Source organism: Lissotriton vulgaris, chromosome 7, assembly GCF_964263255.1.
Source record: "Lissotriton vulgaris chromosome 7, aLisVul1.2, whole genome shotgun sequence".
In the NCBI taxonomy this organism is placed as follows: Eukaryota; Metazoa; Chordata; class Amphibia; order Caudata; family Salamandridae; genus Lissotriton; species Lissotriton vulgaris.
The window spans coordinates 723991271-724009958 of record NC_141695.1 but is presented as its reverse complement, the minus strand read 5'-3'; the positions used below and the strand labels follow the sequence as shown (position 1 = coordinate 724009958).

Genomic DNA, 18688 nt, shown 5'->3' with positions numbered 1-18688 from the left:
GGTACCATTGGATTCAAACTACAGCTCGCTGATGAGGCCCTAAATGCTGTAACCAGTCAGGAGGTGCCTGTGATACCATTTAGATTGGACCTGGATTGGCAGATCAGGATGGACTGTTCTTATTGGGGCAGGACCAAGAATGATTGGCACTGGCTGGTTCCTGTCTACATTTCAATACTGGTAAGAAAACCAAACGATGGACTGGATCGTGGCCCTGAGTAAAGAAGTGGCTGAGATTAATTTAATCATTCAACTCTTTGATTTGTTGTTTTTCTACATGGGTGAAATACCTTCAGTTTTTGAATCAACAATTTTAGTTCCAAAGAACTAAAACTTGACATAAGCTGTATACTCCCTGATACATAGGACTTGAGTTACATGTATCATGCTTTACTACAGGTAGAATAGATACTATTATTTTCATATGTAATACCATCATGGTCGGATTGAGACCAAAAATAGGCTCTGCACCTAAAAGAAAAGCATTGAGGGGGATTATTTTAGGAGAACTTTATGGTAAGGAAAGCCTTGTATTGCTTATATGGCCAGTAACATTGGTCAGGACTGAAAACTCTATTATTCCACTGAAACTCATTCACTTTTCTCCTGACGCTCATCTTGAGGTCCATGAATATCCATTATCCCATGCTCCCCTTCATATTTCTAAGTCCCCTCCTCTCTATTAGGACATACTCAATATATATCACGATGTAGGCAACAAATGATGATCCAAAATGTTATATAGAAAAGTTGATAATTGTTGAACACGTTTCTGTCAAGGAGAGGAACTACTGTATGAAATTCATATTGCTTGGTGTTTTAGTCTCCCCTTAGCAGTGCTCATTCAGTAGACATGTGTGACATTTTAAAATATTTCATAGATATTCTATGTACTAAATGATATTTGATTGAAAAATATGATGAAAATGTAAATAGCTGATGACTGTTTAGTATGGATTGTATTTGAAGAGAGAGCAAAAAGGATGACATTATATCAATGACTCTCTTCCTTTTAATAATAGAGGAGATGCTAGATATTTATATAGCTGAAATTGTGGGGATGAAATCAGTGGAGAATTAATGATGAGAGCATTATCAATTTTGAAGTGAGATTTGAAGAAGAGGGACTAAATACTCGATAGATGCAAACACGTACTTCATTTTAATTAAAAAAGGAACAGACTCTTACCATGGACAAAAAGATAGAAAAGGCAAACTCTGCTAATGGCCTCTGGAATGCATTGTGAGTGCTCTGTGGAAGACACAGCATGGTCAGAAAGCTGGATTTAGGCCCTATAGGCTCTATAGTGGAAGAGACGTGGTTTGACCTTATTTAGCCTTCTTCCACCATCCTACTCTTCCTGTCTGTTTACTTCACTCTTGCAAGTTAATTTCCTCTCTCTTGTCTCCCTTTGTCAGTGCTTTCCTATGACTCTGTCCCTCTTGTTTTCAGCCTTTCTCTCTCCTGCATAGGTCACAATCTCATGATATAAATAAACATTGGTGTCCAAAACTCAGGGCTTGTGCCAACCACTTCCAACAATCTGCACAAATTAAGCAGTGTTGATGATGTGATAAAGGGGTGTTCATCTGTTCTGAGAGGACAAATGAACAGAGCTACAGACATTGGTACAAGAGAGTCAAAAGACAAAGCGTTGCTGAAAGAGGCAGAAAATGAAAGGCAAGGTACATACAAATTGAGTTGTTACATAGTGCATTACATTTTGTAGCACTGCACCTAACAGGTGTTTTTAATTCCATGATCCATTCTTCTCAGAAAGAGTAGTTGGGTTGGTACTGTCTAGAATAAAGCCTGTAGGTTATATCTGTGGCCACTGGAATCATGCAATTGTGTGGCTGTTGTGGTTTTTGCAAATAGATTTGCTGTATTTGCCACTTAATCCATCATCTGCTACCAAATCCACAGATTTTAACCAAAAAAGTTTGTTTCTAGCTCAAACGGTTCAAATGTTACCTAAAATACAGCGACAAGTGTTCCTCACAGTAGAAGGCCCTTTGCAGTGCTTGACTGCTCCCCTTTCTGTTTCTTATTTCTATATTTGAGTATTACATTGGTACTAATGAGGTGCAACCAATGCCAAAACACTGTTAACAAGTGTAAAAGTGACAAAGTAATGAAGTAATCCTATCATAAAATTTGCAGCGTTACACTACATAATGTTCCTTTTCTTACTATATAATTTAGTCTACCCTGCCATATATTTGGTCCCCCACTGTCACATAATTCCATCAATACACCCCAACAGGCAGCACATTAATGACTGTGCTGTCTTAACGATTAAAATACAGGTTTTAAACACTTTCAGTTTCACTGGTTCTGTTTTCAAGAAAGGAGTACATTAGCAAACATTTGATCTCTCCGAAAAATAGTATCACTTTCTGTGGCGCTCTCCTTTGACTAAGGTAATTTAAAAGCTGCATTGCAGTGGCACTAAGACCCAAGAAACCAGCTGCCAAGGGCATCTTCTGACAAATTCTATCAATTATGTGGAAAATCTGCAAGGGATAAGTAATTCAAGGGGTTGCTTTCTGGTTAAATTCTGAGTTAAAGTAAATTGTTGACCTCCTTCCACTCTGATAGAGTCCAATCAGTTGGAGTGGGGGCCTTTGCTTCAGAACAGTTCTCGCTCCCGTGCGGGGTGCCTCAGGGCTCTGCTCTCAGCCCCACATTGCTCAATTTGTACGTCTCCCTCTGCCCAAGATCATCAGGCAATGTGGGTTCTCAGTGGTCTCGTACGCTGATGACAGCCAAAAGGTGGTGTCAGTTTCCAGCAATATGGAAGAGACAGCAGATCATTTCAATCTTTGTATGTCTCAGGTACATCAATGGATGAGACTCAACTGCCTGAAACTTAATGGCAGAAAGACAGAGGTCCTCTTATTGGGCTCTGACACTTCTTTCTGGACACCCAGATGATGGCCAACGTGCCTAGGTGACACCCCCATGCCAGTAAATAAGGCCAAAAATGTAGACATTGTCTTCGATGATAAACTGACCTTCAAATATCAGATCACCTCCCTGTCTTCCTCTATTTTTTTCATCCTGAAGATGATTAGAAAAATCCGCCCCTTCATTCCACCGGAGTCAGTAAAAATTCTGATGACAGCACTGGCATTGTCCAAACTGGACTATGGAAACGTGCTTTATGTAGGGATCCAACAACAGCAACTTGAAAGCTACAACGGCTTCAGAATGCAGCAGCCAGATTGTTGCTGAATTTTTCAAAATTCCAGCCAGTCTCACAAAAGTTGAAGAGCCTTCATTGGCTCTCGGTGGAGAAGAGAATTATATTCAAAGCACAATGTTTAACTTTTAAGGCACTCCATGGGGCAGGCCCTGAGTTCTTGAAAAAGCAATTGAAATGGTGTACATCAACCAGAAATTTTAGGTGGTATCATTGCAAACTCCTTCAAATGCCCAGAATTAAAATAGTTTGTTAGGGAAAGAAGTTTTATTTCAGGAACTGTTAAAACCTGTGATGTGCTTCCCGGTGAGATGAAGAATTGTCCAACTATCCTGGCCTTCAGAAAAGCTTTAAAAACCTGGCTATTTGTTAATTAAGTTCAGTTCTGGATTGCATGGCAACCTTCTTTTTCCATCTGCTGAAGCGCCTAGACGCGGTTTGGCATTTGTGCGCTATATACATTTTTAAATCAAATCAAGATGCCAACTTTGTTGGCTTCTTCAGAATTACAATTTAAAATCTGACTTCAAAATAAGTTGTGATTTTAAATTGTGATTCCAGAGACACCAAACTCGAAAACCTGGCCTGGCAGTTCGGGCTAGACTGTTCCCATTGGGTGCAGGGTCAAGACTGATTTGCATATGGCTGGGATCAAAGTGGAATGACATGTGGAGCAATAAATGATGGATTTAGGCCCATTTCTCTGTACTGGGGCGAATATATGACATTGTCCAGCACTCTGTCCATCAATTGTTCTTTTTGCATTTGTCAACCCGAGTGGGATGGGTATGCCTAGACGTGGGTCCCGTGCTCTCCATGCTGCTTGAGTTAAGTTATCCTGGATGATGAGGAATGGACCCCCGAAACAGGTCCTAGGATGCTTGTTTCCAGTCCAGGAAGGACCTGGCCTGGCAGTTCGGGCTGGACTGTCGCTATTGGGCGCAGGGACAAGACTGTTTTGTATATTGATGGGTTCAAACTGGAAAGGCACAGGGAGCAAAAAACAATGGATTTAGGCACAGATCTGTGTACTGGGGTGAATTTATGACATTGGCCTGCATTCTGTCCAACAATTGTTCTTTTTGCATTTGTCACCCCGAGTGGGACAGGTAAGCCATGCCACTGGAATCAAGCTATCCTAGCTGATGAGGGGTTAAGTTCCTTTTGTACTTTTTTAAAGTGACATTTAAAGAATTACAATTTAAAACCTGACTTTACCATAAATTGTGATTTTGAATTGTCATTCCAGAGACACCAAACTTGAAAAACGTATCTTTTCCAGATTGTAAATTACAGTTATAAAATGTAATAAGGTAATCCCAATGTAGTGAAAAATTACTTTGGGAGTTTTAAACTACGGTGCATTGTCAGACATAAAAGTACATGTCCTGTCTTTTAAATATGTTGTCCGGAGCCTACCTTAGGGGTGACATATGTGTAAGAAGGAAAGGTGTGGGCCTGGTGAAGGGTTATTTTTCCAGGTGGACATGGCAGTTTAAAACTGCACATACAGGCTCTGCAATGGCCGTCCGAAGTCATGGTTAAGGGCTACTTCAGTGGGTGGCACAATCCATGCTGCCAGCCCACAATTAGCATTTAATTTAATTTCTGGCCCTTGGCACATGTAGTGTACTGTACTAGGGACTTATAAGGAAATAAAATATTCCACTAGTACCAAAGCCCGCAAAATCAAGGCCAGAAAAGTGGAGGAGGTAGATAAAAGGTTGGGGGAAGACCACCTTAAGTCTGTCAGGTCTAACGCAAATCATTTGCCATATCCCCTAATATAAAGCTACATATAATTTCTGAGATGTACTACCAGTCACTAAGAGAAATGTGCACTGAATTAAACAATTGAATTTCTGAATTTGAGTTTAAGGCAAATTCCAAGACTGGATAGATACCTGCTACATTCAGAATTATAATCTCAGTCAGTCTCACACACCTCGATAGCTATGCCTGCCTAGGAAACAGATGAAGGTCTTCCATGCAGAATACTAACTGCAGCCCTGTACCTGTGGCACACCTTGTCCATGTATGATTGTCACACAGTCTGCCTGAGCAGGGGCATATGTGGTCTAAATCCCTTTACTCAAAGATTGTAAAAATGCGTTTTATACAGATGCATGATATAAGAAGCAATTTGTGTTGTGAAACGCAGGACCGCCGTAAAGTGGAGGGTATTTTCTTATTGGTTTCAGGAGAGATATTGGGACTATTAGGTCCCAACGGAGCTGGAAAATCGACGACTATTCGTATGCTAACAGGAGACACGAAACCAACTGCTGGGCAGGTAAAACATTCTATTTAATTGATTAGCCTCCATAATGGTTTTATCTATAGGGATTATATAGTGCCAACGCAACCATTAGTAAATGTAGGCCTTGATTTCTTTAATTTAATAAATGTTCAATAGAAATCTTAAATACGGCTGCAATGCTTACAGTGTTCATAAAATTAAATAAACTGTTAGTAAATAATTATATATTATATCATGCTATATATATATATATATATATATATATATATATATATATATATATATATATATATATATATATATATATATATTCACTTAAAAAACCATAGGTTTCAGGCCTTATATAGTTAGGAATTAGCATTTAAAAGACCATTGAAATTGCTCCTATTTAGTTAGTTGTACTAACTATATTTTGCGCACCCGCAATCCTCTGCTGATGATGTCAAATATTACATCATTCATGACATGGTCAGTGACATCAGAATCACCTAGCGTTCAGAAAGCAGCTTAAAACGTGGATATTTGACAAATAATCCACCTCCCCTTCCTAAGCGCCTTGAAACCCTCTGGGTATGTAGTGCGCTATATAAATGTTCTGACTTGACTTGACTTGACATCACTGATGACTTCTCAAATGACATCGCTTTAGCCGTGTCTAAAGGTCCCTATGGAAGTTAACATGGGGAAAACACGTTTTGGGACCCCCTTTTCGGCCCCCTCTTGAGGAATCCCCCCGAAACTTTCAGGGAAGGAGCGGAGCGGAGCTGGCCAAAATTCTGGAAAATTACACACAGATTCCTCAATCGGCGCCAAAGTTATTCCCAATAGAATGTTGAGTGCATATAGATATATAATTTGCTCAAATTTAATTTTCTCAACAACTACTGGAGGGATTTTCACCAAATATAGAAAAGGCACTACAGCATACCTGTCTCTACCATTTTGCCAAGTTTGGTGTTATTCCGTTCAGCCGTTCGGGCTGTAGCCGTGTCTAAAGGTCCCATAGAAAATGCCATTTGAAAATTTTCAAATTCAATTTTCTCAAGAACTACTGGAGGGATTTTCACCAAACATAGCAAAGGCACGTCTGCATACGAGGCCCTATCATTTTGCCAAGTTTGGTGTAATTCCATTCAGCCGTTCGGGCTGTAGCCGTGTCTAAAGGTCCCTATGGAAATTAACATGAGGAAAACACGTTTTCGGACCCCCCTTTTTTCTCGGCCCCCGCTTGAAGAATCCCCCCGAAACTTTCAGGGAAGGAGCGGAGCGAAGCAAAGCAATTTTAAGGAAAATTACACACAGATTCCTCGATCGGCACCAAAGTTATTCCCAATAGAATGTTGGGAATTTCCTATGGTAACTAGGTCCTAACTATATATATATCAATTTACTAACAGTTTTATTTAATTTTATGAACACTGTAAGCATTGCCTCAGCAGTATTTAAAATTTCTCTCGAACATTTATTAAAGATTTCAAGGCCTAAATTTACAAAGGATCTCGATGGCTCTCACATTGGATTGTACAATTATGTGCTGGCCTTTTTAATGGCAAATAAAGCAAGACAATGCTTTGTGTCACTTTGCACCATACAAGCACCTGCACATATTGTTTGTAATAACCTTCCTAATTGTGTTCTTCCTATAGATTTGATCGTTTGAGAAGTTGTATCATCAGCAAATCTGCAGACACCTTCCTTATATGTAGCCTAGTAGTTTGCTAAGAGCCCAGTAACCCTCTTTTACTCTGCAATGTTTATAAACGTGGTTATTGCCTCCTGGCCAATGGAATCAACACAGTAAACTAGATTTAAGTGTTACTGCCTGCAGGTGCAGACGAAATTGCTGATAATTAACATTTTTCAAAATTGTGAGTCTAAGCCATAGCGGAGAGAACATGAAGATGAACTGGAGCTGGAATTAGTGTCCACGGGCAAACCAAATATGGCTATTATGGCCAGTCTGCCCCCTGGGTCCCAACAACCTAAAAAAAAGTAGGCGCAATTCCTGTCTTCTCCCTTCCATCACAGGTCCTGGACCTTCCTCTAGCTCATTCTTTCACAAAAAATGCCCATAGAAAAACAACAGCTGCCTGCCCAGCCGTACCTCCCTACCCACACAGAGGGGAGGATGACCCTTTCAACCGCACCCACCCCCATTCACCCCCAGTCAGTTACCCTGTAATTTGTCCATTCCCTCTACATCTTGACCAAGTTGTCCCTTTCCATCCACACTTCTGCCCACGTAGGTATTATACCAAGACAGGGACACACAGTCCTGCAATGAGCGCCCGCCCGCACAGGTGTTCCACAATCCTCCAGGACAACTGGGCACTGCAGGCATCTCCCCTGCTTCTGCTGCCGTGCTCCAGTCCTGGCTCTCAGTGTGTCCTGCTTTTGATATGCATTTCTGTGACTACATTACAAAAGGAAACTAGGCAGAGGGCAGAATGTTAGGAAAGAGTTCCCCACACATGAGCCTGGATGAAAGATCACCTGAACACGTCCACATGCATAACTGTTTGAGTGTTCACATAATGGCAGTGAATTGCAGACTGTAAGGGATAAGGAGCCTGGTTGACTATCCACATTCTACGAGTGCTATATTCTGGTTGCTAAAGGGAGTGTAAGAGCCCTGGTTATCATCATCAATGCTTTTTATTGGTTTCCTATCCATAACGCATTGATTTCTTGGCTCTCTGCCTCCATCTCTTGCTTCATCACACTGAATGGATTCCCATAACATTTGAATGTTTATACTGCTTCTGTATCTCTAGGGACATTGGCCGTACTAGGCAAGGGGGTGCATGTCCTACCCCGAACACAGCCAATCTTCTTTAGACTCTCTCACTCCTACTCCTGCCATTTAGTGATGGTGAGGTAAAGTCTGCCGAAAGCCATGTCCACATCAGCAGCTTCAACGTAAGGGCGATGGCAGTAGCATCCTCGTGTACATCTGGTGGTGTTAAAGAAACTGACTTTGATTAAGGCCCTGTAGCTCTTACAGACTAGAGAAGATACTAACCAAGGAACTTGTCTGATTATGGTAACACAGATGTCTATATCTGGTTGTTATTTTTGCCCCAATGAAAACTAAACACTGCACATGGTAAAATATGCTTGTAATACCTCCAAATGAGAGTCTGTTTCTCACAATATTATAACTGTATGCAAGTGTAGCTTTAAGTGGAATGTGATATGTTTGCAGGTGCTTCTGACAGAGCTCCAGAATGCTCCCACTTCGCAGAGGGAGAGATACACTGAATCGGCTGGGTTTCTTGGGTGTTGCCCTCAAGAGAACGCACTGTGGCCTGGGCTAACCGTGGAGCAACATTTAGCGGCCTACGCTGCTGTAAAAGGGATGAGGAAAGAGGATGCAGCAGTGGCCATCAAAAGGTACAGTTTCAGGGGGCATTATTATGCCTCGGTGGTCAATCGGATGAATATCTCCCTGTCCCATTTGCAAATGGGTTGGAATTGGTCTGAGACACTGAGTAATGGATTATGCCAGCCGCCGTAACTCCTGGTTCTCTATATGCGTTACACAAACTGAGTTGTTTTTTATGTATATTAGTCAATCCAGAGTGAACCAATAAATAATATTGTTATAGTACATATTGAATCTTCGTATCAGAAGAAGAACTTCTCGAAAGGCATCTGTGTTGATAATTTAGGTTGTGCACATTTCCTCATTCAAATTAGACTGTTTTTTCCCGATACTGGTATTGCCAATATAGGTATGGTATCGGTAAGTCTTGGGGAGTTAAAGGGGTACTGGATTAAGAGCCTAAAATGGAAACCAAGGTCTGTGATCGAAAGATTGGCATGCTTAAGAGCACGTAATAAGCAAAGTCCTTCTGATAGAACGAGGTGGTAACATAAAGCCCAGAATAGACGTAGTCAAAGGGAAAAGGATTTTTTTTAAGCCAGTATGTTCCTCACTTTCATTCCCTAATTAAATGAACAGTAGAGAGTTGGCTGCTAAGGGTACCGTACTGGAAGAAATCAGAACGACTCAAATAAGCAAATGTATAAAAGCTCTCCCCATTTTATTTTTGATACAGAGTGACTGATGCGTTAGAGCTAAATGAGCACTTGAAGACATCAGTGAAAAAACTCCCTGAAGGCATAAAGAGAAAGGTGAGAGTAAATCAAAATGGTTAACTGCTAACAGTAACGTAAATTATCCAGTATGGATTGGGTTTTATTAATTATAACAATAATAATTTGTACTTGTGAAGTGTGAACATATCAGCTGCTTAAGGGTTTCAAGGCACTGGGGTTCGTCGGGGAGATTGAGTGAGCTATTGCCTAGAGTCACATGATGCTGAGCTGAGCTGCCACCGGCGTCGGGATCAAACTGTGAGCCCTGCGCTCTGGAGTCAGTCGTTCTGGCCACTGCGCCACACCTCTCCCCTTCCAGTGACATTATATGACCTCTTATCCCCAATGATATCGCTAGATGTGTCCTTATGTTACCTTTCAATAGGGTTATGGATCTAGTAATTTCTGACTGCCTTCAGACCTTTTTACCTGAATTTCCTACACCTGTCAGGATCCTACATTCTACTAAATCCAGCTCACTTACTCCCCTACTTACCAAGGAGTGTAATTTTTTATAACCACAGTACTAAGTTCACCTCAGAATTTCAAATTTCAAAACTACACATCTCATAAATCTTTAATAGGATAGCATCACGTCTTCCCTTTTCACAATTATTATAAATGATGACATACCCCTTGCTAAAATCCTAAAGAACGTAAGAGAAGAAAAATTGTGACTTTTTTTTCTAGTTGTTAGATCTGGGGTTCTCTAATTGGCAGAGGTAAGTACCAATGTCCAAATAGGGGCTCTTGCTTCTAGTCAGGGTAAGGGGGATACACTCTTTAGATAACCCCTGCTCAGCCCCTTGGTAGCTTGGCTGGAGCAGACAGGCTTATCAAAGGCAATTTGTAAAGTATTTGTACCAACACTCACAGTAACACAGTGAAAACACCACAAAGGGACTCCACACCAGTTTAGAAAAATAAAGTATCTTTATCTAAACTACACTAGACCAAAATGACAAAAATCCAACATACACAGTTCAAGAATATGGTTTCAAAAGAGTTCTCAAGGTTGAGTCAAAATAATCCACAGTTGTGTCACGTTTAGCCAAAAGTACCTTTAGATGAGACAAAAGTTAAAAGTGAAAGCTGCATTTTTGAAAAACAAGCAATGCGCCACTCCTGAGACGCTGGGGAGGCGATGCGACAGCCCCGCAGCGGGCGTGTTGCGACGAATCCAGTCTGTATGGGGAGGGAGGCGATACCTTGTATGGATTCCGGTGTGCAGGTTCCCTAGGAAGCGCCTCGCAAAGGTATGATGCGACGATCTTCAGGACGGCGACGATCTCAGGTGCAGCGGCGATGCGCAGCGCAGCGTCGTTCTTCTCCTCTCGCGGCCCCTCGATGCGATGGCTCTGCGACGCCACTCGCAGTGACATGATGCGGTCCGCAAGCAAGCGGTGCGGTGATCTCACCCAGCGACGACAGGCTCAGCAACAATATTCGCAGTGATGGTAATCATCCCGTACTGGAGTGATGCGTTCCGCAAGCGAAGGATGCGTCGGCTCTTGCAGCGGCAACAGGCTCTGCGACAATCTTGATCTTTGCAGCGGTGGGAATTTCCTCACGCTGTCGGGGATGTGCTCTGTAAGCGGGCGATGCGTGAAAATTTGCAGATTGTTTTAGTTTCTCCTTGTCCAGCTTCTCAAACAACAGGGACAAGTTCTAGAGGCACCACATTTGGACCAAGCACTCTAGGAAGGACAGAACTCTCTCAGTAGAGTTCAGGAGGGAAGATGGGGGTGAAGTCTTTTTGTTCCTGGGACTTCTTAACAGGAAATATTTAAGATGTGAGGCCAGAGTAACTCTGGTCCCATCCCTAGTATGGCACTCACTTGTTTGCGTTCCCTTAATGAAAGAAAACAGCTTCCATTCAAAGTTCGTTAATAGTTCTTTCTTTTTATTTCATTGATTTTCGTGATGTTCTTTTTTAACCATTCAATTCACATTTCATCATGATTATATTCCTCATACATAATCAAGCATTATCGTAAGCGTGTCCAACGCATTTCGGGCATTAATGGCATGCCCTTCATCAGGTATTAGACACTAAAAGCAATGATATAAATCAACATTAAAATGGAAAATAATAATGTTTGCAAAGTAGCAGTAAAAAAACATGGACAGTAAATGTGCATACAAAAATCCGATGTACCATCATATTGTGCCGTTATAAAAAGGTAGGTGAAAGATTGTGTAACCTCATGCATTGTGAATGTAAGAGTGTAGGTAGCAGTCGTTCACTTACATGCCTGTATATAGTCAATGTTGAAAATCTAGAAGAAATCGGTAAACGGAAAAAATACGTCAGGTTCTGTAAACAAAGCTGGCTAACAAGGCTCTCCAGCATGTTCGGCAAGCGGTAAAACTAACCTGAATGGTTAAGTGTTGAAGAATTCTATCCGGTACGTGTCTCCAAAGAACGCCGGTGAAAGCGATGTGTTCCCACGTTGCTAAATTCAAAACATTGGGGGTCACGTGATGTGTCACGTGTGACGGGGGTAGAAAACATACTGCGTTTACGATCGGATCGGGTTGTGGACGGTCGTGTTCCAGCGGAAAACAATTACCATTTCCGAACAAATGATAACATTTCTGTGATCACTGATCACATGGTCAATATGTTCGTGTGGATAATAGAGAAAGCGGAAGATAGTGAGTTGAAAAAATAATAGGATGGGGAACCTGGAATCGAACTCGGTTGCGCATGTGTGCGAATGCGATGACCTATTCATGTGGCTACTGTGCTATGGGAATAAAAAGGGTGATGGTTAAGGGTGTGTAGTGTCGAAAGGTACATGGAATATACACAATGGCAATCAAGTCTGTCTACAGAGCAATTATATCAAAGATAACAAGAGAATTCGATTCTCTCATTTAAACCCATAGGTTTCTGGGTTGACAATTTATGAATCCAGTAATTCTCACGTCTCAAGAGAAATTTGTTGTTGTCTCTCCCCTCTTGTTTGGATACAGTTTCTAGGATGATGAACTTTACTTGAGAAACATTAGGTTGTTTTTCTACAAAGTGTGCAGAAAGAGCTGATTTCAAATTTTTAAGTCTGATGTTAGATTTGTGTTCAGTGAGACGCACTTTAATGCGTCGCTCGGTTTTACCGACGTACATCTTCCCACAGGGGCATTTGATCCCATATATTAGGTTACTGGTGTCGCAGGTGGCGTTTACTCGGAGTTTAATGGGATTGCCTTGGCTGGGATGGTTTATGATGTGCCCCCTGATAATGTTATTACAATGGCCACAATTCAGACAAGGTTTGGTTCCAGTATATGTGATGAATTCTTCCGGTTTATGTTGTAAAATTTCACCCAAATTCTTTGCTCTGGTATATGCAAATAGTGGGGGTTGGCTGAATGCGTTTCTAAAGTCGGGTTCCAGGTTTAGGATTGTCCAATGTTTCATAATGATTCGCTTGAATTTTTTGCTACTGGTGGAATATTTTGAAACCACTACTGTCCGTGTTTGCTCAGACTTCATGGTGGGTGTTAAAAGTTTGGGTCTTTCAACATTTTCAATCCTCTTTTTGGTTTCATCCACTAGGGTTTTTGGGTAACCTCTTTTCAGAAATTTATTGGACATTTCCTTCAGCCTTTGGTTGAGTGTTATTCCATCTGACGTGATTCTTTTAACCCTTGCCATTTGGGAATACGGTAAGTTCCTTATCAGATTGGGTTCATGGAAGCTGGAGTGCAATAACAAGTTGTTCCTGTCGGTGGGTTTGACGTAAAGATCAGTGGTGAATCCGTCGGGTGTTACTGTTATTTTCACATCTAAGAAATTGACTGATGTGTCTGAAATTTCCCAGGTTAATTGGATCCTTTGATCGATGGAATTGAATCTATTCAGTTGTAATCTTAATGTTTCCTCTGTGTCCGTCCATATGATGAAAAAATCATCTATGTATCTCAGTATCATTTTGAGGTGATTGGTCCAGTTGGTATTGTTTAGTATGTGTTGGGTTTCGTACCAGTGCATAAAAGTATTAGCATACACAGGTGCAGCCGAATTGCCCATTGCCATCCCTGTAAGTTGTTGATACCACTTGTCATGAACTCTGAAGTAGCTATGATATAGGGTAAACTGCATGAGTTCCATGAGGAACAATTGGAAGTCTTGGTCTAGATCCATGTTTAGTAAAGCTGATTCCATTGCTTCAATTCCCATATCATGGGGTATGCTTGTGTATAGGCTGCAGACGTCTGGAGTACATAGCAATATCTTCTCTGTTGGGTCAAGTTGGATTTGTTGTAGCTTCAATAGAAATTGCGAAGTGTCCTTTATGTACGTTTGTGTGGATTGTACCGATGGTTGAATGTACCTATCGAAGATGTACGTCGGTAAAACCGAGCGACGCATTAAAGTGCGTCTCACTGAACACAAATCTAACATCAGACTTAAAAATTTGAAATCAGCTCTTTCTGCACACTTTGTAGAACAACAACATAATGTTTCTCAAGTAAAGTTCATCATCCTAGAAACTGTATCCAAACAAGAGGGGAGAGACAACAACAAATTTCTCTTGAGACGTGAGAATTACTGGATTCATAAATTGTCAACCCAGAAACCTATGGGTTTAAATGAGAGAATCGAATTCTCTTGTTATCTTTGATATAATTGCTCTGTAGACAGACTTGATTGCCATTGTGTATATTCCATGTACCTTTCGACACTACACACCCTTAACCATCACCCTTTTTATTCCCATAGCACAGTAGCCACATGAATAGGTCATCGCATTCGCACACATGCGCAACCGAGTTCGATTCCAGGTTCCCCATCCTATTATTTTTTCAACTCACTATCTTCCGCTTTCTCTATTATCCACACGAACATATTGACCATGTGATCACAGAAATGTTATCATTTGTTCGGAAATGGTAATTGTTTTCCGCTGGAACACGACCGTCCACAACCCGATCCGATCGTAAACGCAGTATGTTTTCTACCACCGTCACACGTGACACATCACGTGACCCCCAATGTTTTGAATTTAGCAACGCGGGAACACATCGCTTTCACCGGCGTTCTTTGGAGACACGTACCGGATAGAATTCTTCAACACTTAACCATTCAGGTTAGTTTTACCGCTTGCCGAACATGCTGGAGAGCCTTGTTAGCCAGCTTTGTTTACAGAACCTGACGTATTTTTTCCATTTACCGATTTCTTCTAGATTTTCAACATTGACTATATACAGGCATGTAAGTGAACGACTGCTACCTACACTCTTACATTCACAATGCATGAGGTTACACAATCTTTCACCTACCTTTTTATAACGGCACAATATGATGGTACATCGGATTTTTGTATGCACATTTACTGTCCATGTTTTTTTACTGCTACTTTGCAAACATTATTATTTTCCATTTTAATGTTGATTTATATCATTGCTTTTAGTGTCTAATACCTGATGAAGGGCATGCCATTAATGCCCGAAATGCATTGGACACGCTTACGATAATGCTTGATTATGTATGAGGAATATAATCATGATGAAATGTGAATTGAATGGTTAAAAAAGAACATCACGAAAATCAATGAAATAAAAAGAAAGAACTATTAACGAACTTTGAATGGAAGCTGTTTTCTTTCATTAAGGGAACGCAAACAAGTGAGTGCCATACTAGGGATGGGACCAGAGTTCCTCGACGCCTCCTTATTGAGCACCACAAAATTGATCAACTAACCAAACAACAAATAAATCAAACCAAATACAAAATAAGCGGTGCATCAATCCAACCACTATCATATTTACCCTTCAAGCGTCCACCGGATTGACAGCACGCACTCTAAAATAAGTTTTGGAAATAACGACATAATCATGAGTAACTATGAAGACATATCTAAAAGCACAGAGGCCAGAGCCTCCACTTTCGCATTTGAGGAAAAAGACGTGGATCAAATCTACTCTCTTATCAGGGAGGAATTAGTACAAGAAACATCAAGTCGGTCAAAAGAGCAAAATATAAAACAATTATTGTATCTATCAAAGAGAAAAACAAACCAACAACTTCATGCCAGTACTCTTATCAAGTATCATAGGAACCAGCGCATACCACGGGGGTTAAGAATTGCACTCAAACCATGCCTATGTAAACACTCCAAAAAATTCCAGGAACGCTGGTATGAAATCCTTAACAAGTGCTCACTGGACCTAATTCTTTTAATTATCCAAGAACTATCAACTATCTTAGAGGAAATTTCTGCCGAAATACAAGAAACATCCACGGAATTATCTAAAATGATGACGGAGGATGAACTTAAAACAACCTTGGAGGACATTAAAACCCAAATTGAGCGACATTCTAGAGAAATCAATGAACGTAAAATTCGTAAGTTCAAACGGGACACCTTGGACTATAGACTGGGGGAGGTCTATACATGGGCCGACGTGTATGCACAAAAACGAAGGAATCGCCCTTATAACTCGAACACGGACACTTCGTCCACGGACAGTGAATCTGTTCAAAGACCACGTAGAGGACCACCCACAAGAACACCACAGGAACAGACACCTACAGTAGAAGCCACCACCAGTCAAACACACGATAGTAGCCCTTTTTTAGAACAGGGCCAAGCTCAAAAAGGAGACCCAGGAGAGGGAAAAGAAAAAGAGAAAGAAAGGGACCCGCCCAACACCCGGAGTGCCACGGCAATAACCAAGGAGAAGGAGAAAAAACCCAAGAAGAATCAACCACAGAGCACTTAGTCATAAACATCAGTGACCAGCACTTCAATGAACATGAACTAAGATTACTAGGAAAAGGAACTTCGTTCGTACCTACTACTTCCACAGACCATCTGGAACAAGAAGTTAGCTTCTTTAAACTAATGCGGAAACTTAAACTCAGACATTCCTTTGACAATACCTTACCGGAGCGTCCACAACAGGAGAAAGACCAACTATTGGGACTACGCCCACAAAGTTCATTTCAAGCACCCACAAGCCACAAGACACTAGACCTTTTTGAAAGCCTAGTTAAACAGGATCTCAACAAACTTAAACACATTAAACCTAAAATCAGAAATATCACACAAAAGGATTTGGACACATTGAATCGAATAGCAACTAATGCACACACAACCTTTACTAAAGCAGACAAAGGGGGGGCAATCGTTAGCATGAATACCTCCATGTACAATAATAAAGTATCTCAACACGTCATGGACATGACAACATACAGCAAATTGGATTCTAATCCCACTCTGGAATATTCTAAAACCTTGAGGAGTATCATTGACCAAGCACATAAGCAAGGAACAATCACAGAAAGGACCAAGAACTTTCTTACAACAACTAATCCCAAAAGTCCCACATTAAGAATGGTACCAAAAATTCATAAGAACCTCAGAAACCCCCCCATGAGACCCATTGTCTCCACTAGAGGAAGTATACACCAGCCAATAGGACAACTCATCGATAGGTACATTCAACCATCGGTACAATCCACACAAACGTACATAAAGGACACTTCGCAATTTCTATTGAAGCTACAACAAATCCAACTTGACCCAACAGAGAAGATATTGCTATGTACTGCAGACGTCTGCAGCCTATACACAAGCATACCCCATGATATGGGAATTGAAGCAATGGAATCAGCTTTACTAAACATGGATCTAGACCAAGACTTCCAATTGTTCCTCATGGAACTCATGCAGTTTACCCTATATCATAGCTACTTCAGAGTTCATGACAAGTGGTATCAACAACTTACAGGGATGGCAATGGGCAATTCGGCTGCACCTGTGTATGCTAATACTTTTATGCACTGGTACGAAACCCAACACATACTAAACAATACCAACTGGACCAATCACCTCAAAATGATACTGAGATACATAGATGATTTTTTCATCATATGGACGGACACAGAGGAAACATTAAGATTACAACTGAATAGATTCAATTCCATCGATCAAAGGATCCAATTAACCTGGGAAATTTCAGACACATCAGTCAATTTCTTAGATGTGAAAATAACAGTAACACCCGACGGATTCACCACTGATCTTTACGTGAAACCCACCGACAGGAACAACTTGTTATTGCACTCCAGCTTCCATGAACCCAATCTGATAAGGAACTTACCGTATTCCCAAATGGCAAGGGTTAAAAGAATCACGTCAGATGGAATAACACTCAACCAAAGGCTGAACGAAATGTCCAATAAATATCTGAAAAGAGGTTACCCAAAAACCCTAGTGGATGAAACCAAAAAGAGGATTGAAAATGTTGAAAGACCCAAACTTTTAACACCCACCATGAAGTCTGAGCAAACACGACAGTAGTGGTTTCAAAATATTCCACCAGCAGCAAAAAATTCAAGCGAATCAATATGAAACATCGGACAATCCTAAACCTGGAACCCGACTTTAGAAACGCATTCAGCCAACCCCCACTATTTGCATATACCAGAGCAAAGAATTTGGGTGAAATTTTACAACATAAACCGGAAGAATTCATCACATATACTGGAACCAAACCTTGTCTGAATTGTGGCCATTGTAATAACATTATCAGGGGGCACATCATAAACCATCCCAGCCAAGGCAATCCCATTAAACTCCGAGTAAACGCCACCTGCGACACCAGTAACCTAATATATGGGATCAAATGCCCCTGTGGGAAGATGTACGTCGGTAAAACCGAGCGACGCATTAAAGTGCGTCTCACTGAACACAAATCTAACATCAGACTTAAAAATTTGAAATCAGCTCTTTCTGCACACTTTGTAGAACAACAACATAATGTTTCTCAAGTAAAGTTCATCATCCTAGAAACTGTATCCAAACAAGAGGGGAGAGACAACAACAAATTTCTCTTGAGACGTGAGAATTACTGGATTCATAAATTGTCAACCCAGAAACCTATGGGTTTAAATGAGAGAATCGAATTCTCTTGTTATCTTTGATATAATTGCTCTGTAGACAGACTTGATTGCCATTGTGTATATTCCATGTACCTTTCGACACTACACACCCTTAACCATCACCCTTTTTATTCCCATAGCACAGTAGCCACATGAATAGGTCATCGCATTCGCACACATGCGCAACCGAGTTCGATTCCAGGTTCCCCATCCTGTGGTAAATTT

At 40.9% G+C, this 18688-nt stretch overlaps 1 protein-coding gene across 1 annotated transcript in view; it reads left to right on the top strand.

Moving 5' to 3' along the window:
- LOC147702336 (ATP-binding cassette sub-family A member 10-like) overlaps positions 1-18688 on the top strand; it is a 1673715-nt gene that overhangs the window by 1486549 nt on the left and 168478 nt on the right. The window contains exons 31-33 of the mRNA XM_086930968.1: positions 5408-5499; positions 8672-8859; positions 9528-9603. Coding sequence (XP_086787094.1) covers positions 5408-5499; positions 8672-8859; positions 9528-9603 — 356 coding nt within the window. The remainder of the gene's footprint in view (positions 1-5407; positions 5500-8671; positions 8860-9527; positions 9604-18688) is intronic.